Source organism: Pristis pectinata, chromosome 16 (assembly GCF_009764475.1).
Source record: "Pristis pectinata isolate sPriPec2 chromosome 16, sPriPec2.1.pri, whole genome shotgun sequence".
In the NCBI taxonomy this organism is placed as follows: domain Eukaryota; kingdom Metazoa; phylum Chordata; class Chondrichthyes; order Rhinopristiformes; family Pristidae; genus Pristis; species Pristis pectinata.
The window spans coordinates 38,702,818-38,729,499 of NC_067420.1; the positions used below are offsets into that span (position 1 = coordinate 38,702,818).

Sequence of the window (26,682 nt, forward strand, 5' to 3'; positions counted from 1 at the left end):
TAGGCAAGGATTTAATGGCCTGAGAGGTAAATCACACCCTGGCAACTTAATGATCCTTACGTAACTTAGACTCAGCTCTGAGGCTTATAAATTAATGTTCCTAACGTACTGGATATGACTGTTTCAGCTTATGTTTTTGAACATGCAGGAACACAGAGACCTAGAAGGTTATGTATTCAAATCTTTGAAGTTGGCAACATAAATTGAGGAGGTTATTTATTAAAACAAAACACACATGATTCATGGCTTTAATTACAGAGCAGGAGTACAAAGGCAAAGAAGCAATGCTAAACCTTTGCATATTGCTGGTTGGGCTTCACCTGGGTTATTGTAGCCAATTCTGGGCACTACACTTCAGGAAAGGTGTCAGGATCTTGGAGAGAGAATGGAGCAGAGTTTTTTGGAATGGTACCCACAGAGTGTTTGATGCTGGGGTTGTTGGCCTTGTAAACTAAAGGTTAAAGGGAGACTTGATAGAGAAGGTTAAAATTGGGAGAGGTTTTGGTAAAGCACTGGTACTATTTGCATTCCAGTTTATAACCACAGAGTGCAGGTTTAAGGTACAACAGAATCAATAGGCAGACCAGGCAAAATTCTCTTAAACTGCAGTTCTTTTACACAAAGGCACGATGGGCTGAATGTTCTCTCTGTACTGTAGATTCCACACGATTAAAAGATACTATCTAATAAAAATGAGAACTGTCAAAGAAGTCAAGAGGACCAACCACAACAATTGGTTAAGTTAATGGACTAAGTTCAAGTCCCACCATGACAGCTATTGAGTTTAATTTGGAACAACAGCTAGGCATAAGTAACGATGATCGCTTTGCAGAACACCTCCATCCGATGTGCAGGGGTGACCCTGTACATCCAGTTGCCTGTTGCCTTAATTCTCCATCCTACTCCCAGTCTAAGCTCTGCCTTCAGCCTCCTGCCTTGCTCCATTGATGCCCAGCATCACCTCAACTTTCAGCACTTCATTTTCTGTCTAGGCATCTCACAATCCTCAGGATTTAATACTGAGCACAACAACCTGTACCTTTCCATATTTCTGCATGGCACAGAGGAGGCCATTCAGCCCATCATTTGAGCCAAAGCAATCCCATTCCTCCACAGGTTATCAAGGCAGGGGAAGGGAGCTGATAGGACCTGCCCATCTCCTCTCCTCCCCTCCTCCATCCTTTGTCCCATCGTCCACTGCCCTCTCCTACCGGATTCCTCCTCCTTCAGTCCTTTGCCTCTTCTACCTATCACCTCTCAGCTTATTACATCTCCCCCCCCACCCATCTACCTTCCCCCTCTCACCTGAACTCACCTATCACCTGAACTCACCTATCCCCTACCTGCGTGTGCTCCTCCCCTCCCCCCACCTTCTTATTCTGGCTTCTGCCCTCTTCCTTTCCAGTCCTGATGAAGGGTCTCGGCCTGAAACGTCAACTGTTTATTTCCCTCCATGGATGCTGCCTGACCTGCTGAGTTCCCCCAGCACTTGTTGTGTATTGCTCTAGTTCTGATGAAATGTTGACTGTTTCTTTCCCTACTGATCCTGCTTAAGATATCTTTATTAGTCACATGTACATCGAAACACACAGTGAAGTACATCTTTTGCGTAGAGTGTTCTGGGGGCAGCCTGCAAGTGTCGCCACACTTCCAGCGCCAACATAGCATGCCCACAACTTCCTAACCCGTATGTCTTTGGAATGTGGGAGGAAACCAGAGCACGCGGAGGAAACTCATGCAGTCTTGGGGAGAATATACAAACTCCTTACAGACAGCGGCCGGAATTGAACCTGGGTCGCTGGCGCTGTACACTAACCACTACACTACTGTGCCTGCCTCAGCATCTTCTGTTTTTTGTCATTAAAAACCCACCTCGTTCACTAATGCCCTTCAGGAGAAGAAATCTGTCACCATATGGCCTATTCAATGTGACTGGCTCTTAAAAATGGCCAGCAAGCCTTGACGTTCTGAAGAGAAATTAGGGATGGGTGACAAATGCTGGCCTTACCAGTGATACTGAGCTCCTGAAAAATGAATACATGAAGAAAACGTTGTATTTATAGGTACCTTTAACTTTGCAAAATATCCCAAGGCACTTTGCAGGTACGCTATCAAACAAAGTTTGACTCCAAGATAATAGGACAGGTGACTGAAAGTTTGGTCAAAGAGCTTCTGACCATGGCAGCTTGAGAAGCCAGAGTTGGAGGGGAACAGAGTTCTTAGAGGGTTGTAGGGGTGGAGGAGACTACAAAGTAAGGAAATGTGATGGAGGAATTTGAATACATGGATGAATATCTTAAAATTCTGACCTCACTTAACTGCTGTAGATCCTAGATACTGGTGACTAAAGTAAGGACTGTGATGCCTTGATTGACCTGAACCTTTATAACTAACTCTAGCACAGCCAATATTTTATGCGTACAGTTGGCAGAATGATGTGTGCTCACTGCGCCAGATTACATGGATACAGTTTCTTTCCTTGTGCTATTTTTAATGCACTGGTTAAGGAGTTCATAATAAACTCCTGACTGTAATTTAAATTTTGAAATAAGTTCACAAGGGCATTCGATTGATGCAGATGGGAACAAGTCAAAATTGTCAAGCTCTGTGCTAAACATAGAACATTGAGTAAATTAAAAGGAAAACCTACAATTTGTACAGTGCCCCTTGTCCTTTACAAGATATCCCTTGGCACTTTAAGCTCAATAAGACACTGCAGGAATGTAGTAAGTATTGAAGCTAGTTTGTGCAAAGCAAACTCCCACCAACAGGAATGTGGTAAAGACAAAATCTTTGGGAGATTCATTTGCTGTCAGTAATGCTAAACACAGCATAGACTAATGGCTTTGTGTTCTGCAGTGACTCTGTTCAAAAATTCTGTTCCTTTTAATTTAAGCTCAGCCAAATTTCATAAGTTGCAGGTGTACAAAACATTTGAGTATTCGAGTATACAGTCCTGGTCACCACAACACAGGAAGGATGTGGTAGCAAAAGAGAGAGTGCAGAAGAGATTCACCAGGATGTTGCCTGGAATGGAGGGATGTAGTTAGAAGGAGAGATTGGATAGGCTGGCTTTATTCTCACTGGAAGATAGGAGACTGAGGGGTGACCTTATAGAAGTTTATAAAATTATGAGGGGCATAGGTAGAATAGATAGCCAAGAGTCCTTTTCCCAGGGCAGGGGATTCCAGGACTAGACAGTGCAGGTTTAGGGTAAGTGGGGAGAAATTTAAAGAAGATCTGAGGGGTTTTCACACAGAGGGTGGTGCACATCTGGAATGAGCTGCCAGAAGAGGTGGTGGAAACAGATGCAATGACAACATTTAAAAGGCATTTGGACAGCTACTTGGATAGGAAAGGTAATGGAGGGAATCGGCCCAAGGTGGGCAAGCGGGATCAGGCATCACAGACAAAGTGGATGAGGTAGGTTGAAAGGGCCCATTTCTATGCTGTATGTTTCTATGATTCTATGATATTAAGCAGAGTCGAACACACAACCACTACTGTGCAGTAAACTCGTTACTAGTTATCACTGTGAGATCATTGTCCTGGATCCATAGTCCAGTCCTGTGAATGTCGGGCCAGTAATTTAACACTTTGCTGTCACATCCTCTGTCTTTCAGGCAGTGCATTTCAGATCATGAGTCACAGAGTAACAAAGAATTCTCATTACATCTCTAGTTCTTTTGTCATTCTCTTTGAATCAGTGTTCTCTGGATTACCAACCCTCCTTTTATAGTAAAATTTTCTCCCCACTTTCTCTGCACAGGAACAGGCCCTTCAACCTACAATGTTGTGCTGAACTAATTAAACTAGTAATTAAACGCCTAACTAAACTTATCCCTTCTGTCTACACAGTGTCCATATCCCTCCATTCTCTACACACCCATGTGCCTATCTAAGAGCCTCTTATACACCTCTATCTTATGTGCCTCCACTACCACCCTGGCAGCGTATTCCAGGTACCCACCAATCTCTGCATAAAAAAAATTTGCCCTGCACATCTCCTTTGAACTTATCCCCTTTCACCTAAAATGCATGCCCTCTAGTATTGGAGGAAAATCCTTCATTATTTGGACTTCCTTCCATGCCAAGGAAGGAACTATCTCAGCTTCTCCAGACTTTCTACATAATGGAGGTCTGAATCGCCAAGCTGGTGAAAGTAAAATCAAAAGCAAAGTTCTGCAGATGACAGAAATCTGAAATAAAAAGAAAACTGAAAATGCCAGAAATGCTTCACTGCTTCCACACGGGCAGACAGGATGGTGAAGAAGGCGGATGGCACAAGGCTGGATAGGCTAGGACTGTTTTCCCTGGAACAAAGGAGGCTAAGGGGTGACCTAATAGAGGTTTATAAAATCACGAGGGGCATAAGGTCAAAGTCTTTATCCCAGAGTAAGGGAGTCTAAAAGGTTTAAAATGCTGTCTTTAGTAGTCACATGTACATCAAAACAGTGTCGCCACGCTTCCGGTGCCAACATAGCACGCCCACAATTTCCAAACCCATACGTCTTTGGAATGTGGGAGGAAACCGGAGCACCCGGAGGAAACCCACGCAGACACGGGGAGAACGTACAAACTCCTTACAGACAGCGGCTAAAATTGAAACCGGGTCACTGGCGCTGTAACAGCGTTATGCTAACCGCTACACTACTGTACCTGAGAGGGGAAAGATTTAAAGGAGACCTGAGGGGCAAGTTTTTCCCACTGAGGGTGGTGCGTATATTAGAACCAGCTGCCAGAGGAAGTGGTAAAGGCGGGAACAATAACATTTAAAAGATGTTTGGACAGGTACATGGATAGGAAAGGTTTAGAGGGATATGGGCCAAAGGCAGGCAAACGGGACGAGCTTAGTTAGGCAACTTGGTCAGCATAGACAGGTTGGGCTGAAGGGCCTGTTTCTTTGCTGTATAACCCTCTGACCATGGCAAGTGCTTAACAAAATTTGATATCTATCTAACTATGGATACACCTATCTATGCATCTGCCTACCTATATATCTAACAATGCATCTATCTACTTATATCTCTAACAATGCATCTATCTGTCTGTCTACTTGTCTATCTATTTATTCATTTATTCATTCATTTACTTCAGCTGTGTTCCAACCTCTCAGGCCAGACATTGCAGCTTTAATTGCCGGGGTCCCAGAAGTTCCGGAACTCTGTTCCTGCGGTGGGAACAGGCGTTCGGGCTCCCGATTCCTGGCGGAAGGGTTTCGGTGCTGTGCCGGGATTTCCGGTCCGTCCGTGTGACAGGTCCGCCGGTGATGGGGGCCGAGGAGTTGGTGGTGGCCGCCGTGCGGGCGTTGAACGGGCTGCTGCGGCAGCGCCGGCTCCACAGGGCCCTGGCGGCCGTCAAGGGATTCCGCAACGGGGTGGTGTGAGTTTATTGTGCGGGTTACCCGCCCTGTGGGGGGGTGGGGGTGGTTATTACCTGGGTTACCAGCAGCCTACTAGTTAACAGTGGGGAAGGGGTTAATTACCTGGATTAATTATTATCTGGGTTACCAGCTGCCTGGTGGTTAATAGTGGGGAAGGGTTTAATTACCTGGATTAATTATTATCTGGGTTACCAGCTGCCTGGTGGTTAACAGTGGGGAAGGGTTTAATTACCTGGATTAATTATTATCTGGGTTACCAGCTGCCTGGCGGTTAATAGTGGGGAAGGGGTTAATTACCTGGATTAATTATTATCTGGGTTACCAGCGGCCTGGTGGTTAATAGTGGGGAAGGGGTTAATTACCTGGATTAATTATTATCTGGGTTACCAGCAGCCTGCTGGTTAATAGTGGGGAAGGGTTTAATTACCTGGATTAATTATTATCTGGGTTACCAGCAACCTGGTGGTTAATAGTGGGGAAGGGGTTAATTACCTGGATTAATTATTATCTGGGTTACCAGCTGCCTGGTGGTTAATAGTGGGGAGGGGGTTAATTATCTGGGTTACCAGCAGCCTGCTGGTTAACAGTGGGGAAGGGGGTTAATTTCCTGGATTAATTATTATCTGGGTTACCAGCTGCCTGGTGGTTAATAGTGGGGAAGGGGTTAATTTCCTGGATTAATTATTATCTGGGTTACCAGCTGCCTGGTGGTTAACAGTGGGGAAGGGGTTAATTACCTGGATTAATTATTATCTGGGTTACCAGCTGCCTGGTGGTTAATAGTGGGGAAGGGGTTAATTTCCAGGATTAATTATTATCTGGGTTACCAGTAGCCTGGTGGTTAACAGTGGGGAAGGGGTTAATTAACTGGATTAATTATTATCTGGGTTACCAGCAGCCTGCTGGTTAAATGGGGAAGGGGTTAATTACCTGAATTAATTAAGAAGAAATGCATCTTTTGCGTAAGAGTGTTCTAGGGGCAGCCCGCAAGTGTTGCCACGTTTCCAGCGCCAATGTAGCATGCCCAGAACTCCTAACCTGTACGTTTTTGGAATGTGGGAGGAAACTGGAGCACCCGGAGGAAACCCACGCAGTCAATTATATGGGTTACCAGCTGCCTGGTGGTTAACAGTGGGGAAGGGGTTAATTACCTGGATTAATTGTTATCTGGGTTACCAGCAACCTGCTGGTGGTTAACAGTGGGGAAGGGGTTAATTACCTGGATTAATTATTTTCGGAGTTACCAGCAGTCTGGTGGTCAACAGTGGTGAAGGCATTAATTATCTGGATTATTAGGGTTAATCCCATATTAATGGAAGAAGGTTAAAAATCAAAACAAAATCTGCAGATAATCTAGAATTTAAAAAAGAGAAAATGTTGGGAACACTCAGCAGGTCAGGCAGCATCTGTGGGAAGAGAACAGACTTAATGTTGCAGGTCGAATACCCTCTGTCAGAACTGGGAAGGAGAGAAAAGGAGCTTGTTAAGCATCGGGGAGTTCAAATTCAAGTTTATTGTCATGAGGGTATGTACCCAGGGTATAAATGCCATGAAAATAATTTTTTTTGCAGTAGCAGCAGCACAGTACATTACAAGCATCAACATCAATTACATAAACTTAAATTAGTATAAATTATACATAATTTATGTGACACAATAAAGCAAAATTAACATAATGACATTAGTGCAAATTGAGGCAAATATAATCTGAGGTAGAATTAAGGTTTTTCAGGTTGGTTCAAGAACCTGATGGCAGTGGGGAAGAAGCTGTTGTTGAACCTTGAGGGGTGGGTCTTTGGGCTCCTGTACCTCCTGCTGATGGCAGCAATGAGAAGAGGATGAGGTAGATCGGTGTATATAATATGGTAAAATTGGGCTGACCATGGAGATAAACTGTAAACAACATTATCTGGTAAATGAATGAAAGGAAGCAGTTAGTGTGAGAACAGATAAAGGCATATGGGAGTTGTGAAATGCAGAGCAGGAAGACCTGTTTGGCAGGTCAGACTGAGCATGTCCTCCACTCCTGGGGGAAAGATAGAAAAACAAAACAAGTTAAGGTAATATCACAATAAACAATTTGCTGGAGGAACTCAGTGGGGGTCAAGGAGCATCTGTGGAGGGGAAAGGAATTGTTGACATTTCGGGATGAACCCCTGCATCAGGACCCTGAATTTGGTTTGTTGCTCCAGATTCCAGCATCTGCAGTCTCTTGTGTCTCCAAGTTAATATCACAGATGGATGCCTGATGCAGGGAAATCAAGTCACCTGAAGTTGTAGAATTAAATATTGAGTACAGAAGGCTGCAACATGTCCGGATGGAAGATGAGGTGCTGTTCCTCAAGCTTGCATTAGGTCTCATTGTAACAGTACAAGAGACCACAGACTGATAGATCAGAGTGGGGTGGAGAATTAAAGTGACAGGGAGCAGCAAACTCAGGGTCACTTCAGAGTGAACGCAGAGGCTCTGCAAAGTTATTCCTGGTCTGCGTTTGGCTCCTCTAATGTAGAGGAGACCACATTGTGAACCCCCAGTGCAGTTCACTGGATTGGAAGAATTGCTGCTTCACCTGAAAACACAGTTTGGGTCCCTGGTTGGTAGGAAGGGAAAAGGTGAAAAGACAAGTGCCTGTGGTTTGAAGAAAAAGGGGCATTTAGACTGGCACATGAACAGCAGGGATCTAGATCGTGGTACTGTTGATCCTTCGCTTAAATTTGAAGATATTTGGAGTCCATTTATTCAATACTTTCATATGATATAGATCCCTTTTCAATAACTTTTCAATTTAGAGGAACGGAGTTGATGACATAATATTACTGTTTCTATTGAGAAATTTCAGTCCAGTTTTTTTATTGTTTTTTTTGAAATTTTCTTTTTAGTTTGGTTTGTTAAATTATTTACAATTTTTTATTGATTTGGGGATTCTTTTCTTTTATATACACAATAAATCTTTTCCTTTCTTTTGTATTATATTCATCTACTAAGAGATTGAGATCTAAAGATTTTTTATATTTTATTCTTTATGATTATCTATGCCATGATTGTTCTCTTGATCTCTTTGTATTACATGTACAATCATCGATGTTGTATATAAATCTGTATTAATTTGGAAACTAATAAAAAGATTGAGAAAGAAAGAAGATTGCGTGTAGGCAGATGGGATTAGTTTAAATTGGTATCGTGATTGGCACAGACATCGTGGGCCAAAGGGCCTGTTCCTCTACTGTTTTATGATGTATGTTTATGATCTAAAAGTGCCCGAAGAAGGGAGTGGTTGTCGAAATGAAAGAATGGATCAAGAAGTTGTGAAGGGAATGATCCCCCTGTAAAATGCTGAAATGGGAGGAGAGGGGAAGATGTGTCTGGTGGTAGAATCTCGTTTAAAGATGCAGAAATTGCAGAGAATGATTTGTTGAATGCAGAAACTGGTGGAGTGGAAGGTGAGGACCAGGGGAACTCTATCCTTGCTGTGCCCCAGAGGAGAGGGAGTGAGAGCAGAGGTGTTGGAAATGGACGAGATGCAGTCAACCATGGCAGAGGGGAAGATGCAATACAGGAAGAAGGAAGATATTTCAGAGGCACTTGTACAGAAAGGTCACCTTTGGAGGAAATGTGATGGAGACTGAGGAACTGGGAGGGTGGAAGAGGGAGGAAGATGTTGATTACTACAATTAATTCCATCCTCTCACCCTGAGTGCTGGGGAAGTGGTTTGTTAATGCTCCTCAGTGCTGGGAAGTGAGTTTAACATAGCAACAAGCACTAGAAAGTCCTAGCGGCTGTGGGATCTCCTGAGATCTTTGAAGATGTCTTTCTAATTGTAAACCATTCTTCATTATGAGAGATTTATAATCCTAGATTAGAAGGTATGTAATTTCAATTGTGCTGGTCACTCAGTTTGGGGAGAGAATTCATATCATCACTGTACCATTTAAGTGTTTGGAGTGCAACAATTTTACTTTTGCCCTTCCGGTTATTAAAATCTGACACACGGTGTGGAATTAATTTTGGATTTGAATTTTTTCTGTTAGTTATTTAAACCTCACTAATGGGCCCAGTAGATTTTATTTATTATCCATTCCTGTCCCCCTCTTTCATCATCCTGGCCCTCCCTTTAATTTTGCTCATTGTGGTGTCTTTCTAACTGGGAAAAGGAGGCAGCTGGAGATTGTGCTGCACAGATCCCAAGATACAGTTGTTAAGAACAAGATTTATTTTGAAGTCAACTTGACCTTGTATGTGTGTGCATGTGTTTCTATGTATGCATATTACTTGTTAATAAAAAAAAAATGACAAATCTAAATGGCTCTTGCAAATCTGCTTTGCATGTGAGACCACACTTTCCCTTTGGGATCAACTTTCATCCATTTCTTTTACTGTACAGGCAGTATTTTAGGTGAGGAGTTCCCCACTTTGTCTTGTCCATTCCTTTCCTGTAGTCACTGAATACATGGGCTGTGGGAAAAGCCCCCAAAAGAACAGGTTTCAATCTAAGACCTTGCTGGGTCTCTCTGATCTTTCATTTAACGTGAGAAGCTGTACTCTGTTAACCCAGTCTCTTAATCCAACCAATATTCTCAAGACTGCTAAAGGGAAATTGAGATTTCTGCTGTAGGTCGGTGTATTCTGTTGTTTGGGACTTGCGGTAACAGATGCATTTTGGGTTGCATGGATTTTGGGATGCTAGACTCATTTTGTCTTGCATCTTTAATTTGTGGAACAGGTGGTCACATAATGTATGGGCTGTCTGGATGCTGGTGAGTGCTGTCCAGTCATCAAGGGGAGGTTGAAGCCAGGGACCTCTACTGTGGGCTCAGAAATGTTTTTCTTCCCTGTTCTGCTGCATCAAGAGGGATTACAATTTTGGAAATAATCAACAATTAAATGTACTTGAAGTTAAGGGACCTGAGAGTGCATTGTCCTGGAGATGGAGTCTATCCAGGAGGATTTTCCTGAGGGAATTAGAATTAGAATGAAACTTTTACAACAAGTAGGTTCTATAAATGTTATGGGCTGCAAACGTTGCTGGGAATGTGCACTGAAGACCTCCGTGGCTTTCTGATTCTGTAGGATTTGTGTACGATATTGATTTATGTACATTTTCTTCTTTCAAGGTATGGAGCCAAAATTCGAGCCCCACATGCTCTTGTAATGACCTTCCTGTTTAAGAAAGGAAGGTAAGGACTTGATGTGTGCTAAGTTTATATGCTGATGTTGCAACTGCCATGTCCATCTCTAAGCATAGAGCACTGTTTCTAAGTAAAAATTTCCAGTGTTTTTTATACCAGTGGTTCTTTCAAATAGGTTTAATTTATTTAACTTGGGTGCATGTAACTCCTCCAGAGCCTGTATTTGATCTTAGTCATAAAAGCTGAATCTTCCTGTTCAGATATTCTTGTGATCTAATCCCATAAAAATGTGGAATATGTCCAGTGGACTAGTACTGTGCAGGCATTGTGTGTGATCTATACATGTTCTGTTTGGGCACCAAATGCACCTTGCACACTGGTACCACAGATGCTATAACACTAGTGACCTTTCTCTCCATTTTTGTAACTGTGTGTAAATTGGTTAATTATTGGCACATGTACCAAGATACAGTGGAAAACTTTGCTTTACATGCCATCCATACAGATCATTCCATCACATCAGTGCATTGAGATAGTACAAGGAAAAACAACAGAATGCAGAATAAAGTGTTACAGTTACAGAGAAAGTGCAGGCAGACAATAAGGTGCAAAGCCATAACAAGGTAGATTGTGAGGTCAGGAGTCCACCTTATCACATTATGGGATCATTCAATAGTCTTAAAATAGCGGGATAGAAGCTGTCCTTGAGCCTGGTGGTATGTGCTTTCAGGCTTTAGTATCTTCTGCCCGATGGGAGGAATTGGCTTATTATTGTCACTTGTACCAAGGTACAGTGAAAAATGTGCCTTGCATATCATTCATACAGATCAATTCATTACACAGTGCATTGAGGTAGTACAAGGTAAAACGATAACAGAATGCAGAATAAAGTGTAACAGCTACAGAGAACATGCAGTACCGGTAGACAATAAGGTGCAAGGTCATAACGAGGTAGTGTGTGTGAGTGTGAGCAGGCTGGATGGGGGATGTTTGCTGGCCTATTTTGACTTGAAGGACATCTGAGCTACTTGCCATCAACTGAAGGAAGTCCGCAACAAGTGATTGTGCAGCAGCCAAATGAACCATTGAGGTAGACATTAAGTTTGCCTTATCCTCTGGTAGGAGAAGAACGGTAGTAGGGAAAGCAAAGGAAGAATTTTAGCTGTTGTCCTGAAGCTTCTTATTGTGCATTCAGTCTACTAGACAAACTGAAGGCCATCGCGCTCGCCACCTACACTCATTCCCGAAACCTGGCCCTCTTTGTCTTCACGTACAAGAGTCTGTTGGCAGCTCAGCACTGGTGGCAGGGTGAGAAGGCACAATTCCACTCATTCTTGGCTGCTTGTGTTGGAGGCTGGTTGGTGTTTGGAGAGAATAACCACATCAACAGTCAGGTAAACAAAAGTAAACTTCTTTTTTGGTGTCCGTGGGAGCAGAATGAGGGGCTGCAGTTGAAACTTTTGGCAACTGTGCTGTGGGACTGCCTTGTTTTACATCTGCACTATCTTGCTTTACCTGGAGGTGGTGCTTTGAGCTGTTACACAGCTGAGGCAACTCTTCAAGTTGACCATTGACATCTGGAGTGTTTTTACCTTCACAGGATGAATCTATACAATGTACTGTCTATAAATGTATAATTAATAATTATGTCCTAGCCAGTGTTTAAATCCTCATTTAACACAATAAACAGATAATTTAAACAACAAAATTATCTCATTGCTGTTTGGTAGAGTTTACAATGTGCAATTGTCTGTAGTGTAGGTAAAGTGTTTGCTGCCACAAATGTTAGTGAAATAAACAACAAGATCATCCATTTTCAGTGTTAATCAGGGGATAACTGGTGGCCGGAACACCATGGATGACAATTCTCTTCAAATAATAACACTGGACCTTTTTGAATCTACCAGAGAAAGCAAACAGGCATTGCTTTAACATCTCACCCTAAATAGATCTGAATAATGTTTAATGCCTTGACTAGTGTTGGTGTTGTGTTGATGAAGCTTGCTTTCCTTGTTTTGAACTGGAAGTTTTAATATATTTGTCATGTAGTTTTAGATTTTTTTACTCTGCTTGGACAACTTTCACAGTTACTCAAACCATAGCCCTTGGATTAAAGCTCCTGAAAACCTGTGTAGATGCCTAGATGCTTTTGTTTTTAGACTACCCCAGCACAAGTTCCCATGTCTTCTTTCCTGACCGACGATCAGCACTGTGGGTTCCGAGAACAGGATTTCAGTGGTGCCTCACAACTGATTCTATTCTCATTGGGTGTCCATTTTAGAGATTGTGATTGAGATCCTTCCTGGATCCATTCCCAAACAAGGATTATCACCTCAAGTGGATGAGGGAAAATCAGAGGAAGTGAGTTGATAACAAGAACAGGTGTAGAAATGTGGGGATGGACTTGCGTTGATTAAATCTTGTGGCCTTGTCTAGGGTGAGCCCAAGAGATCGCATAGCACTATTTGGATGTAGAGCCAGTGGAGCTGACCCCAGTATCCTGATCAACTTAACAAAAATAGATTCTCTGATCATTATTGTTTTGCTGTATGTGGGAGCTTGCAGAAGACAATTTTGCTGCTGTGTTTCCTACATTAAAACAGTGACAGTAGTTTAAAATTCTGGTATCCAATTGTTTGGAAACTCTGATGGTCCAGCATCTAGCTCACTGGAATGTGAACCAGGGGTCCAGAGTGCAAGCAGGGTGTGCAGCCAGAACCCTGGGTGTTTGGGGTGATCTGAAGCCACAAAATGTGCGAAAGAAATGATATCGGTGCTTAAAAGTTTTATTAACAACTTCTATTAATGGCCTTTCTGGGACCATTCTCATTGGCCCTTTAGCTATTTTGTCAACAGGCCTTTGGATCTATTGAGTGATGTTTGGAGATGTGTTCATGAGTGATTGATGTTATTTCAGGAGAATCTATATTCTGCTCAATCGAAAGTCACTTCATTGGTTGCCAAAATAGTGTCAAATTTTCCTCACCCCTTCCCCAGGTCTGTCAATGGATATCTTTAATTTAACAAGCACTTGACACCTTTCTCCAATCTATTTCTTAACAGATAAATATGTACCTGCTGTCTCGCGTTCTCTTTGGACTTTCACGACTGGCTGTCGAGAAGGGTTACTTCCCAGAGACAAAGCGGGACCCGTTCCCGCTGTTTGCTACATTCGTGTGGGGTCTCGTCCTCTGGCTGTTTGAGTACCACCCACACACTCTGCAACCATCACTCCAGTCATCCATGACCTACCTCTATGAAGACAGTGATGTTTGGCACGATTTATCGGACTTTCTGGTTTACAACAAAAAGAGGACTGGTAAATGAGATGAAAATCAAAGCAACTTCTTTCTAGCTGGACAATACTTTCAGATTTACATTAATATTTTTCCCCTGCCGGAAGACCTCAGATACTAGATTTTATTTACCAATGGGCACAAGAGTCTATCACAACAGGGCACAAGGTATCACTGACACTGGAAGCATTAAGCACGTATTTATAAGTAGGTTACTTTCCAAAGGAGAAAGACTAAGCACAGTAGACAATGTGCTTCCCTCACTCTATATTCTACTGGAGTCTTCAGAAATACTCTGACTAGTCTCACAATTCCTGCTGCTGTAGTGGCTTAGATTGATGCCTTGTTAATGCTGCTTGGAGTTGACTATGATTGTAGCACTGGATGAAAGTTTTTATTTTATCTCTTGCATAAACTCAAAATTACTTGACCTACCCAATGACCCAGCAGTAGTTGGTGAGTTGGTGGGTGATGTGGGTGCAGGGGATTGTTGAATAAGTGGTGGTGTCTAATGGCTCTGTTAGACTCTAGTTGCTAGAACTCCAGAGTTGCTCTGCTTAATCTAACTGAATTTCTGAACCTTTTATAATGGGTATTATAGTTCCTGTTTCTTACCCACCCCCATCCCCTCTTGTCTACCTCAGCACTCCTCTCTCTCCCTTGTTCTTTGTTTAGAATTCACCACTCCTGTGCAGGTCATCTGTGCAATCCTACTGGTGACTTTTGTGTAACTGAAATTTCTTCCGTCATTATTAATCCAACCTGTGCTTTCTTTGATTAGTTGAAAAGAACTGCAATAGCCATGTTGAAACATAGATGTAAAAGGTATACCACTAGTCAGTGACACAGTGGATCTAATCAGTGTTCAGCCTATGTCGTTGGGCATATTCTAGGTTTTATGCACCTTTGGATGTACTTTCAACCAGTTTTTGTAGCTTCCCTAGCCCTATCCAAATACATGACCACAATTTATTTGGTGTTTCTTTGCTTCTGAGACTGCCTCCAGTCACCAAGATCGGAACAGTTCTCCAGTAGTAATCTTGTACATCCCCAGTGAACTATATACCCCACCATTAATGTGCAAGCTTTCAGCTGCCTTGGCCCCAAGCCTCAGATTCTGCCAAGCCCATTCCCTTGGCTGTGGTTTCGCTAGATAGTAGGTAGGGGCAGTGGGAATCTCGTTCATCCATTCATGGGCATCACTAATTAGATGACGAGGCATTCGGCTACTTAAAAACACATCATCCATAGGGATGATTTAGTGCATCTTTCGCAGTTTATAGTGTTGCGTCTACCAGGTTGTAATCCGGAACGAGACTGGGTCCCACTCCCTATTATAAGGGAACTGAAATGCCAGATGGAATGGTGGTTACGTAGACCTAGTTCACAAGACAAAGGAGCAGAAGTAGGCCATTTGGCCCATCGAGTCTGCTCCATCAGCTAAGCTAATACTATTCCTATCTAGCTCCAATTTCTGGCCTTATCCCCGTATCCCTTAATACCTTGACTAATTAGATACCTATTAATCTCCTCCAATGCCCCCAGTGACTGGGCCTCCACAGCTGTACGTGGCAAAGAATTCCATAATTTCACTACCCTCTGGCTAAAGAAATTTCTCCTCATTTCTGTTTTAAACTGGTACCCTCTAATTCTAAGATTGTGCCCTCTAGTCCTGGACTCACCCACCAGGGGAAACAGCTTAACCACATCTACTCTGCCCAGTCCTTTAAACATCCTAAATGTTTGTATGAGGTCCCCTCTCATTCTTCTGTACTCCAGTGAATACAGTCCAAGAGCCGACAAACGCTCATCATAAGTAAGCCCTTTTATTCCAGGAATCATCCTTGTAAATCTCCTCTGAACCCTCTCCAACATCGGTACATCCTTCCTAAGATATGGGGCCCAAAACTGCGCACAGTATTCCAAATGAGGCCTCATCAGTTCCCCATAGAGCCTCATCAACACTTCCTTACTTTTATACTTTATACCTCAAGATGAATGCTAACATAGCATTTGCTTTCTTTACCGCCAATCTGACCTGGTGGTTAACCTTTAGAGTATCCTGCACGAGTACCCCCAAGTCCCTTTGTACTTCTGTATTTTGAATTTTCTCCCCATCTAGATAATAATCTTCCCGTTTATTTCTTTTTCCAAAGTGTACAATGGCACATTTCTCAATATTGAATCTCATCTGCCATTTCTTTGCCCATTCTCCTAAGCTATCTAAGTCTCTCCGCAACCTTCCTATTTCTTCAGTACTCCCTACTCCTCCACCTATCTTGGTGTCGTCTGCAAACTTAGCCACAAAACCATTTACTCCATCATCCAAATCATTAATGTACAAAGTAAAAAGAAGTGGCCCCAACACTGACCCCTGCGGAACACCACTAGTAACCGGTAGCCAACCAGAACAGGATCCCTTTATTCCCACCCTTTGCTTTCTGCCTACCAGCCAATGCTCCACCTATTCCAATATCCTACCTGAAATCCCATGAGCTCTCATCCTATTAATCGGCCTCTTGTGTGGCACGTTGTCGAAGGCCTTTTGAAAGTTGAAATACACAACATCCACAGCCTCTCCCTTATCCACTCTACCTGAGATTTCCTCAAAAAAAAACTCCAATAAGTTGGTCAGGCAGGATCTTCCCTTCACGAAACCATGCTGGTTTGGGCCTATCTTGCCTTGCACCTCTAGGTATTCCATAACCCCATCCTTGAGGATTGATTCCAATAAATTAACCACCACTGATGTCAGACTAATAGGTCTGTAATTTCCTTTATGCTGCGTCCCACCCTTCTTATACAATGGAACTACATTTGTGACCTTTCAGTCCTCTGGAACCATGCCAGAGTCTATTGATTCCTGGAAAATTATCACCAATGCCTCCGCAATCTCTGAAGCCACCTCCTTCAGAACTCAGGGGACCTCATCTGGTCCAGGAGACTTATCTGCCTTTAGTCCATTTAGCTTCCTGAGCACCTTCTCTCTAGTAATCTTAACTGAATTCAGTTCTATCCCCTGAGACCCCTGTATCCGGTGTATTGCTGATGTCCTCCACAGTGAAGACTGATGCAAAATACTCATTTAGTTCCTCTGCCATCTCTTTGTTATCCATTATAATCTCTCCTGCACCATTTTCAATTGGTCCTATATCAACCTGTGTCTCTTTGACTCTTCATACTTTTAAAAAAACTCTTGGTATCTTTTTGAATGTTATCTGCCAACTTCCTTTCATAATTCATCTTTTCTTTCCTTTTGTAAGTTTTTGTTTCCCAGTCTTCTGTTTTCCCACTAATTCTTGCTTCCTTGTATGCCCTCCCTTTTGCTTTTGCTTTTTAGCCTTCAGCTCTCTCGTTATCCACATTTGTGCCATTTTTCCATTCATAACCTTTTTTTCTTGGAATATATCTATCCTGCATTTTCCTTGTTTCTTGTAGAAATTCCATCCACTTCTGCTCTGCTATCCCTCCAACTAGCTTACTTTTCCAATCAGTTTGGGCCAGTTCCTCTCTCATGCCACTAATTTCCTCTGTTCCACTGAAATATTGACACATCTGATATCAGCTTCTCCTTTTCAAATTTGAAACTGAACTCAATCATATTATGATCGCTAGTTCCTAATGGTTCCTCTACCTTTTAGTTCCCTAGTCACCTCCTGTTCATTACACAGCACCCAATCCAAAACAGCCGATCCCCTGGTGGGCTCATCAACAAGTTGCTCCAAAAAGACAACCTGTAGACTTTCCACAAACTCACTCTCCTGAGATCCACTGCCTTTCTGGTTTTCCCAATCCACCTTCATGTTAAAATCCCCCATAATTATCTTGATGTTGTCTCTCTGACACGCTTTTTCTATTTCTAGCTGTAATGTATAGTCCACATCCTGGCTGCTGTTAGGGGGCCTATATGTCACTGCTATTATTGTCCTTTTACCCTTGCCATTTCTTAGTTCCACCCATAATGATTCCACTTCTTCTGACCCTATGTCCCTTGTCTCTTGACTTTATATCATCGCTAACCATCAGGGCCACACCACCCCCTCTGCCTACCTGCCTATCTTTCCTATACACTGTGTACCCCTGGACACTTAGTTCCCACTCACAGCCTTCCTTAAGCCATGACTCAGGATTGCCACAAAGTCATACTTTTTAATCTGTAGCTGTGCCACTAGGTCATCCACCTTCTTTCTAATGCTACGTGCATTTAACTATAGTATATAGTTAATGGCCTTTGGCAGGGGGCATGGAGCACACAGTCTATAAACTCTCTCCCACACAAAGTCAGTAGTCCATAAATACCTGAAGTATATCTATAGTCAATCTGATAGTTAAACTGCAGATATTTTCGGCAAATGTTCTAAATTTGTTAATGCCCATGAATTTCATAAGGGCGTCATTCTCTTTGGCCCACAGACTGCGAGCTCTGATAACAAAGCCAAAGAACTCGACGATCGGCACATTAGTTAATTCCTTGATTTGTCCAATAAGATGATATTTATTACGTTTCTCAGTCCAGGCGTTCAAGATGGAATTTTTGTTGTCTTCAAATCTAATAGTGACGGCCACTACAGCTGCCTTATTTCCTTTAACGAATATCACATCCAGCTTCCATACTGCGCCCTCAAAATCCCTTAAGTGTGGTTCTATATAGGGATCCCAATGATGTTGTATCGCCTTAGACTTTAATCTCTCGACAATCTTATTGTCTCTTGATACGCATTCGTTTGACCGCTAGACATCTCCCTGAGATGTGTGCGAGAGTTTCATTCACAAAACCACACTTCCGACAGATTCTCACAGCGTCAGGGATGCCCCGACTTTGTGTACGTCTCATGGGGTACTGTCCACACCTTAGTAAAATGGCCTTAACCACCTGGTACCCATTCCAGGTTTGATATCTCTTAAACCATATATTAGAAGTCACATCATTCTTAAACTCTTTCACTCCTACCCCTTGGTAGCATCTGTCGAACTTGACCGACCTCCAATCGATGTTAAATTTCAGTGGTCTAGATCCATTCTCTATTTCTTGTCCGAAATCAGCCTCCAATTGCTCGTATAAGCTGTTGGAAGGTCTTTCCAATGCTCTCATTTGCCTTGACATATCTTGAGCAGAAATGATGTCTTGTACCACTGCCAGAGCCTTCAGTTTTCCGATCGTGGCCTTGTCTTCTCCGGCCATCTCGAATGAATGTTTGATGGTAATATCCTCAGATCTTTCAAGGGACTGTCGTTTCCTAATTATCGCGATTGGTACCTGAATTTCACATTTGGGAAAACACAGCACCACCCCCCCCCCCCCCCCCCCCCCCCCATCTCTTATTCTGGACTATAAAATTCTGTCTGTTGTATCGTGGGGGAGGTGTAATATTTCCTTGACAGTCTTTATTGTTCGATTGAGCTCTCTTGGCATATTTTGAGAGGTTTCTGTTACAATCAGGTGGAAATAGACCCTGGGAATTATATAGGTCCTGAGCAGTTCAATCTTTTGCATAGGCTTGAGTTTAGCTCTTTAACTTGACAAACCATGTATCGAGTTTAGAGTTTGGATCTTCCTTCAAGATCCCACACCATGGGTCCACCTTCGCTCCTAGATATTTTTCGATTTTCCCCGGGTGGTATGTATGTTATTGTCTTGCGTCCAAACCGCCACTGCTCTCTGGAGTTGTATACGAAAGTCTGCTTCATGCTGATGCAGTGAAAACCTTTGGTCTTTTTAACATTGACTTCCAGACCGGTGCCTTTACAAAAGTTGCTCAAAATATCGATGTTTCTAACCATGCCTTCGTAGGAGTCGCTTAAGATTGCTACGTCGTCTGCAAACGCAAGTGCCGTGCATCTGGATCTTCCGCTTGATGTTATAATTTTGACTCCTTTGCCCTGATGTTCTAGTGTACTAATAAGGGGGTCCATGACAATGTTGAACAGAATTGGTGAGAGGGGATCACCCTACTTCACTCCCCTCCTAATCTCAATTCTGGTAGTTCTCGCACCGACTTCTACAACGGTAGATGGGTTGTTACACAGATCTATTACAAGGTCAACAAAGACCTTGGGTGCGCCCACCCTCTAAGGATTTCATTATCAGTTTGTGTCCTACTGAGTCGAATGCCTTCGCAAGGTCCACAAACAAAACAGTTCTTTACTGCCACGTTTTGATCCCCTTATGATATTTTTAAGAATTGTAATGTTCTCATTACAACCAGGCATATTTAATAGGAATGCCTTCTGATGATGACTTATCTTAACCGACTCGCTGAGTCGTCTAGCTAATATCTTTGTAAACAATCGCAGAACCATTGGGCCTATTGTGATGGGTCTCCACTTGTCCAAGTTCTTAAGTTGATCTTTGTCATCCGTTTTAGGGATTAACACTGTTCTACTTTTTCTGAGACACTCGGGTATAGTACCCGATCTGAGCCATAGCGTGAAGAGTCTTGGCAGTAGATCTTCTTCCCTGGCTAACAATCCTTTGAGATCTTTCTTTTTTTATTCTGTCCGGACCTGCGGCATTGCCTTCCTTTATATTGCTCAGAGCCTCGCTGACCTCTGTCCCTTCGATCTTCTTGAGGAGATTTTCTTTATCAAAGTCGGCGTTACGATCTTCTAGTTTTCTAAGGTCCGCTTTATTGTTGACAGCTTCTCCTGGAAGCACTTGTAGACCTCAATTTTCAGGGGGCACTCGCTCTTTGCTGGTGCCCCCATCAATTGGTGCACGAGACGCTTCCGATCTTTTTCATAAAGAGTCTGGGCTGCTCCATATTCAGCTTTTTGCCAAGCTGTTGTTCTTCTATTTCCAGAGTTTATTGCTTCCTTGTTGTTCCTCCCACTATCAATCTCCCGATGTCTTCGATTCTTTTTAAAATGTCCAACAAGGTCCTTCATGATGCTCTCCACAATACTGACCCGCATGACAAAATCGATTTTATTCTTTCTATTCCTGAGCAGATGTTCTGCCTGGTTAAGGTTGTCCTCCATATCTTGGGACAAATGCCTGGTGTTATTTGCACTGATTTTTTTTTTTCTTTTGCCCTAATCGGGGAGTCTGTACCTTGATCTACCTCTAGGTCTGTGTTAATGGCATCAGCTGTCAATGGACTTATTTCACTATTTAGCCCACGAGTACCTTCCTGATCCCTTGGTAATATTCGTCACTTGTCTGAAATTTGTTTATTGGTCTTAGATGTCAGGACTTCCGCGATTTTAACATTAATATAACATTCCCCTTTAAACCTCCTGTCCAACTCTAAGAGGAGTTTAACCTCCTCCTCTGTCCACATTTCTTTCCTACCTGATTTCTTCTTTGCCAGCAGTGTCTTGGCTCTTTTGGCATTTCTTACTGCCACATGCCGATGACGCTCATGCTGTCGGAGACCGCTCTTTGTCTGGAATGCCTCCTTGCAGATGGAGCGTGCAAAGGGCATCTCGGTCTCCTGGTTCTGTACACCTTTACATTTACCTGCATGACAGGCTATCGAGTGAAGTTCCCCAATCCTACTGCATAATCTACATGTTGCTTGCGCAGATTGGATTTGATGGAATTTTTTAAGGTGTTTGCAAAGTGCTCCCATAGTGTCGTAAATCTCCCTACATCCTTCCACGGGGCACCTCTTGGTAATAAAGTGGATGTTGCAGCAAAACTAGCATTACCTCTACTTCCGGGTGGATCTTTATTCTTCTTCCATTGTTGTTGCCCCCAATGGATCAGTCACAATATCACCCTCTGTATATTTTGAATTATAATAGGTAGCTGTTCTTACCTTGATGGTAGTATCTTTATTTCCATCTCCCATGTCCTTCATCTTCCTCTTCAGGATGTTTCTTGTGCTCTCGATTCTGCAGGTAGCTGTCCCAACCTGGAATACTGGGAACACTAACGATAAACATTAGTCTCTGATCCTCCTCTCCAGTCAGTGTGGAGGAGGATGCCATCATCAGTGCAGGCTGGGCACCAGCACATGTGCAACAACTGCATTTATCGCTGACCACTGTTGCAAGTGTGCCAACAGGGCAGTTCTTTGCCCAGTTATCTGCCCAACCAGGAAACCAAATTTTATCCATTGCTAAACGGAAGGGTGTGGCCAACACCGCCTTTGCCAGGGTTCTAAGAAGTCGCTTTGGCCACCAGTCGGGTGTTACCAGTGGGGAGGTGCAATTCACTGTGATACAGACACTCAGAAGAACATCATGGCTACACTGTAACCTGATTCAAACGGTCCTGGTGGTGGGAAACCCAGGGTTTCATACCAAGAGTCATAGTTACTCTCACCTTTGTCTCTCTAAGAAGCTTCTTAAAACCTACCTCTCTGTCAAATTATAATTGCTAACCTCTGAAGCACTGGATGTTTTACAATGTTAAAGGAGTTGGATGAATCTTGGCCTTCCCATGTAGCCCCTCAGCTTTGAACATTGAGTCCAGGTTCCCCCACCCCTCCAGGGCTGAGGCTTATCTCCCCGTCAGTGTCTATGACTAATCTTCAGGACAATATGCATCTACTGTAGCAACTGGAGGAGCATCTAAAATGGGAAGCCCTTTGGTAAAATGTGCCTAAGCAAATACACATAGTAATAAGTTATTCTGAGGGCAAAGTAGGCTCTCCACTGGCATATAATTCATCTCCCTGCCACCATCCTACACAGGTTTTGTTGCTGCTCCAAATCTCAGCAAAACCATTCTACCGACTGGAAGTAGCTGCTGGAATGGTTGAACTTGTTTCTATGCTGTTCTCTTCCCCAGCATACAACAAATGTTTCAATCCCTCCACAGTCTTATTTGAAGAGATTGCTAAACAGGTGGACAGGAGAACGTCATAGAGTCACACAGCACAGAAACAGGCCCTTCAGCCCAACTCGTCCATGCTGACCAAGATGCCCATCTAAGCTAGTCCCATTTGCCTGCGTTTGACCCACATCCCTCTAAACCTTTCTGATCCATGTACCTCTCCAAATGTCTTTTAAATGTTACTGTACCTGCCATTTCCTCTGGCAGCTCGTTGCATATACGCACCACATGTATGTCTGTGTGAAAATGTTGCCCCTCGGGTGCCTTTTAAATCTTTCCCCTTTCACCTTAATCCTATACCCTCTAGTTCTTGATTCCCTTTTCCTTTGGGGGGGGGGGGGGTGGTAAATACTGTGTGCATTCACCCTATCTATGCCCCTTTATGATTTTATACTCTGAGGTCACCCCTCATTCTCCAATGCTCCAAGGAATAAAGTCCTAACCTGCCCAACCTCTCCCTATAACTCAGGCTAACCTATAACAACCCCAGAAGCATTTCACAGAAGTCCCTTGGAGACTGTGGTTATAATTGAAACTCTGGGAACTGAGCAACTATTGAACTTGGCTGAGGGAAGGCAGGAGGCAGAGTAGGACCTGATGGGCAGAGGCTCCAAGTTGCTGAATGTGGCCATTGGTTTCCTGCAGAGATCTGCATTGGAGCTGCAGATATTCATTCTATTTATAAACAACTGGGATACTTGGCTTTTTATCCAGTCATCTAAATTTGCTGATGAGGCAAAGATGGGCGGCGTTGTAAGTAGTGTGGATGGAAGGAAAGAATGACAGGGCAAGGTTAATAGATTATAATGGGAATACCACCGCTTGTAGGTTCCCTCCCAAGTCCTGACTTGGAAATCATCTTCCCATTCCTTCAACATCACCAAGACACTGCCTGGATTAGAGGGCATGTGCTATGAGGATGTTTTCTCTGTGTAGTGTTTTGCTAGTGATAAGGCATTGGGCCCAGAAGGCCAAAATACTTATCAAAAGAAGGAAAACTGAGACAAAATCATGACTGGTAGAAGTAGGCAGTTCTGATTTTTACATCTGGAACTCCCTACTGAACAGCACTGTGGAAGGACTTTTGATAAAAGGACTGCAACAGTTCTAGGTAGCAGCTCATAACCACCTTCTCAAGTGTAATTATGGATGGGCAATAAATGCTGGCCTTGCCAATGATACTCACATCCTGAGACATGAACAAAGAAAATAATTAAATTGGCAAAATTAAAGTAAATGAATTATGGGCAAGTGTGAGGCTATCCAAGTTTGGACCTGTAAAGGACAGAACAAGGTCTGTAAAGTGAGAAGTAGTGGACGTCTAAAGTGATGTGAGGGCACTGTTAAAATGTCTACAAGTACAGGTGGTAATTGGAATAGCCACATCATTCATGTATAACATTCACTGAGTTTTGCTCTCTCCACAGACACTATCTGATCTGCTGAGTACTTTCAGATGACCCACAACTGTTCTGCATCACACAGTTCCAGCGTTGTTTATATTCCCTTCACTGCTCTCATTCATGTCCCTCTGCACTTCCTCCAGACAGATCAGCTGTGATTTACCAGCAGTCATCAGATTGCCTTCGAGCATGATAACAGCATTTATGTCACCCCCACCATATCACAGATATTCCTTTTAGTTTTCTCCACTCCTTGCTCTTTCTGCAACATAACTGTGCCGGAAAATTTAAAAAAAAACAAATTCAGATACTCTGCAGGTCAGACAGCATCTGTAGAGAGAGAAGCAGCTAAAGTTCTGATGAAGGGTCCCAGACTTGAAACCTGATACACTAACTCTTGTTTCTCTCTGCAGATGCAGCCTGACTTGCTGAGTATCTGTGGCATTTTTATTTCAGATTGTGAGCCTCTGCAGTTCTTTTCCAATTAATGAAATTCTGGGCTTGATATCAAGAGAACTAGAATACTGGGGTGTAGGATTTATTTTACAGCCATATAAAACATTGGCTGGATTATACTTGGAGTAATGTGAGTAGTTCTGGGCATTACACTTTAGGAAAGAGGGGAGCAATGCAGAATAACCAGAATAACATGGATTTAGTTCTGCAAACTAAAAATGCATTCTCTTGAATTTAGATGATTGTTGTGTTCATTTATTTCAATTTTAAATATTAAAACTGAGATAATGCAAGATATTCAATGTAAAAAGCATTTACAGGTCACCAAGGGTGGCTCTTATGTGGAGTGCATCATTTCAATTTTTTTTCCTCTGGATGGATATCTAATGTTAAGTTGCAGTTTGCTCATTGTAATATTTAATACTAGATTGTTGTTGCAATAAAAATGGTTTTCAATTTGTTTTATTAACATCAATATGGTTGGGATATTTGCAGAGGTGACAACTAGTATATGTTGAGCGTGCATTTTATAGGCTGTGCCTTTGAGTTGCTGGCCCTGTTTTCATGGGTTGGGGGAAAAAAAGAGCAGGAATGGACTTTCTTCCTATAAAGAGTAATGGCCCTTGTGCTTGTTTATCTCAGTCTTGGTGTCAGTCGATATTGGCTTTGGTCCATCCACCATCCGGGACTGCCCTGGAGTCTCCAGGAACTGAAGATTAACTTCCTCTGCACTACTCTAAGCATCATGCTGAAGAAATATCAAGACTTTGACCTGAAACGTCGACAATTCCTTTCCTCCCACAGTTCTTCCAGATTGTTTGTTGCTGAAGAAAAATCATGATGGATATTTCTTTGAACAGTTTTGTTTATTAATATTAAAACTATCGGAGAAGGGTAAATAATTGTTTGATAAGTCATCTAATTGGCTGTTTGCATTCCCATTGGCTGGGAAGCCCATGAAGATGGATGCATTAGAGAACAAGTGATGAGGGTATGGGGATGGATCTGTGAAGACATCTCACATGGTGCAAGGAATGCACCCAGCCAGCCAGAACAGTCAGTGCTGACTGTCACCGGTTCAGAAGAGGAATGTTGACCACACTTCCACTTTAGACCAGTTTTCAAACAATTGGGCTATGGCTGGGTGACGGGTGTGGTCAGGTTTAGACTTGGTTGTGACATACTATTAGCATGACCACACTAAATGCGATCTTACTGACAGAACAGTTTTGAGGGTGGTTCTGCCTACTACTGCTCTTACATTATAACTAATCTCAGATTTTTAAAAGAAAAGTGAAATATTTGGTTGTCATTGGAAAGTAGAAAGGTACAAATTGTCCTTGATCTCTTACAGATTTAGTCATAGAGCACTACAGCACAGAAACAGGTCCTTTTGGCCCATCTAGTCCATGCCACCTGATCTGCCTAGTCCCATCTACCTGCACCTGGACCATATCCCTCCAAAGCACTGCCATCCATGTACCTATCCAAACTTCTCTTAAATGTTACAATCGAACCTGCATCTACCACTTCTGCTGGCAGTTCGTTCTACACTCGCACCACCCTCTGAGTTAGGAAGTTTCACCTCCGGTTCCCCTTAAATAGTTCCCCTTTCACCCTAAACCTATGTCCTCTAGTTCTAGTCTCACCTAACCTTAGGGGAAAAAGCCTGCATGCATTCACTCTATCTATACCCCTCATAATTTTGTATACTTCCATAAGATCTCCCATCATTCTCCTGCGCTCCAGGGAATAAACTCTTAACCTATAACTCAGGTCTTTGAGTCCCAGCAACATTCTTGTAAATTTTCTCTGCACTCTTTCAAGCTTATTGATATCTTTCCTGTAGGTAGGTGACCAGAACTGCACACAATGCTCTAAAGTTGGCCTCACCAACGTCTTGTACATAAATCCTAACTCCTGTACTCAATGCCCTGATTTATGAAGGCTGAAGTGCCAAAAGCTCTCTTTATGACCCTATCTACCTGTGATGCCACTTTCAAGGAAATATGAATCTGTATTCCCAGGTCCCTTTGATCTACCGCACACCTCAGAGCCCTACCATTCACTGTGTAGGTCTTACCCTGGTTTGTCCTCCTCCCAAAGTGCAACACTTTGAGAAGCTTTTTGTTTGTGTAACTTTAGGATTCAGGGCAGTGCCTATTTCAACAGCTGGTTGTACCTGAACAATAGGGTATAGTTACTGTAACACAAGCCATACCAAGTGAGTGGCT

The 26,682-nt window shown here is 42.8% G+C and overlaps 1 protein-coding gene across 2 annotated transcripts; it reads left to right on the plus strand.

Moving 5' to 3' along the window:
• The first annotated feature begins 5,200 nt into the window (after positions 1 to 5,200).
• On the plus strand, positions 5,201 to 25,287 carry pxmp4 (peroxisomal membrane protein 4). 2 transcript variants are annotated; one of them, XM_052031624.1, is made up of 5 exons: positions 5,201 to 5,382; positions 10,497 to 10,559; positions 11,707 to 11,905; positions 13,575 to 13,830; positions 25,091 to 25,287. In XM_052031624.1, the coding sequence occupies exons 1-5, from the start codon at positions 5,270 to 5,272 to the stop codon at positions 25,159 to 25,161; spliced, it is 702 nt and encodes a 233-aa protein (XP_051887584.1). In that variant the 5' UTR covers positions 5,201 to 5,269; the 3' UTR covers positions 25,162 to 25,287. The 2 variants fall into 2 exon arrangements, with proteins under 2 accessions (XP_051887584.1, XP_051887585.1); XM_052031625.1 differs by lacking the exon at positions 25,091 to 25,287 and adding an exon at positions 24,017 to 24,882.
• Positions 25,288 to 26,682: the final 1,395 nt, after the last annotated feature.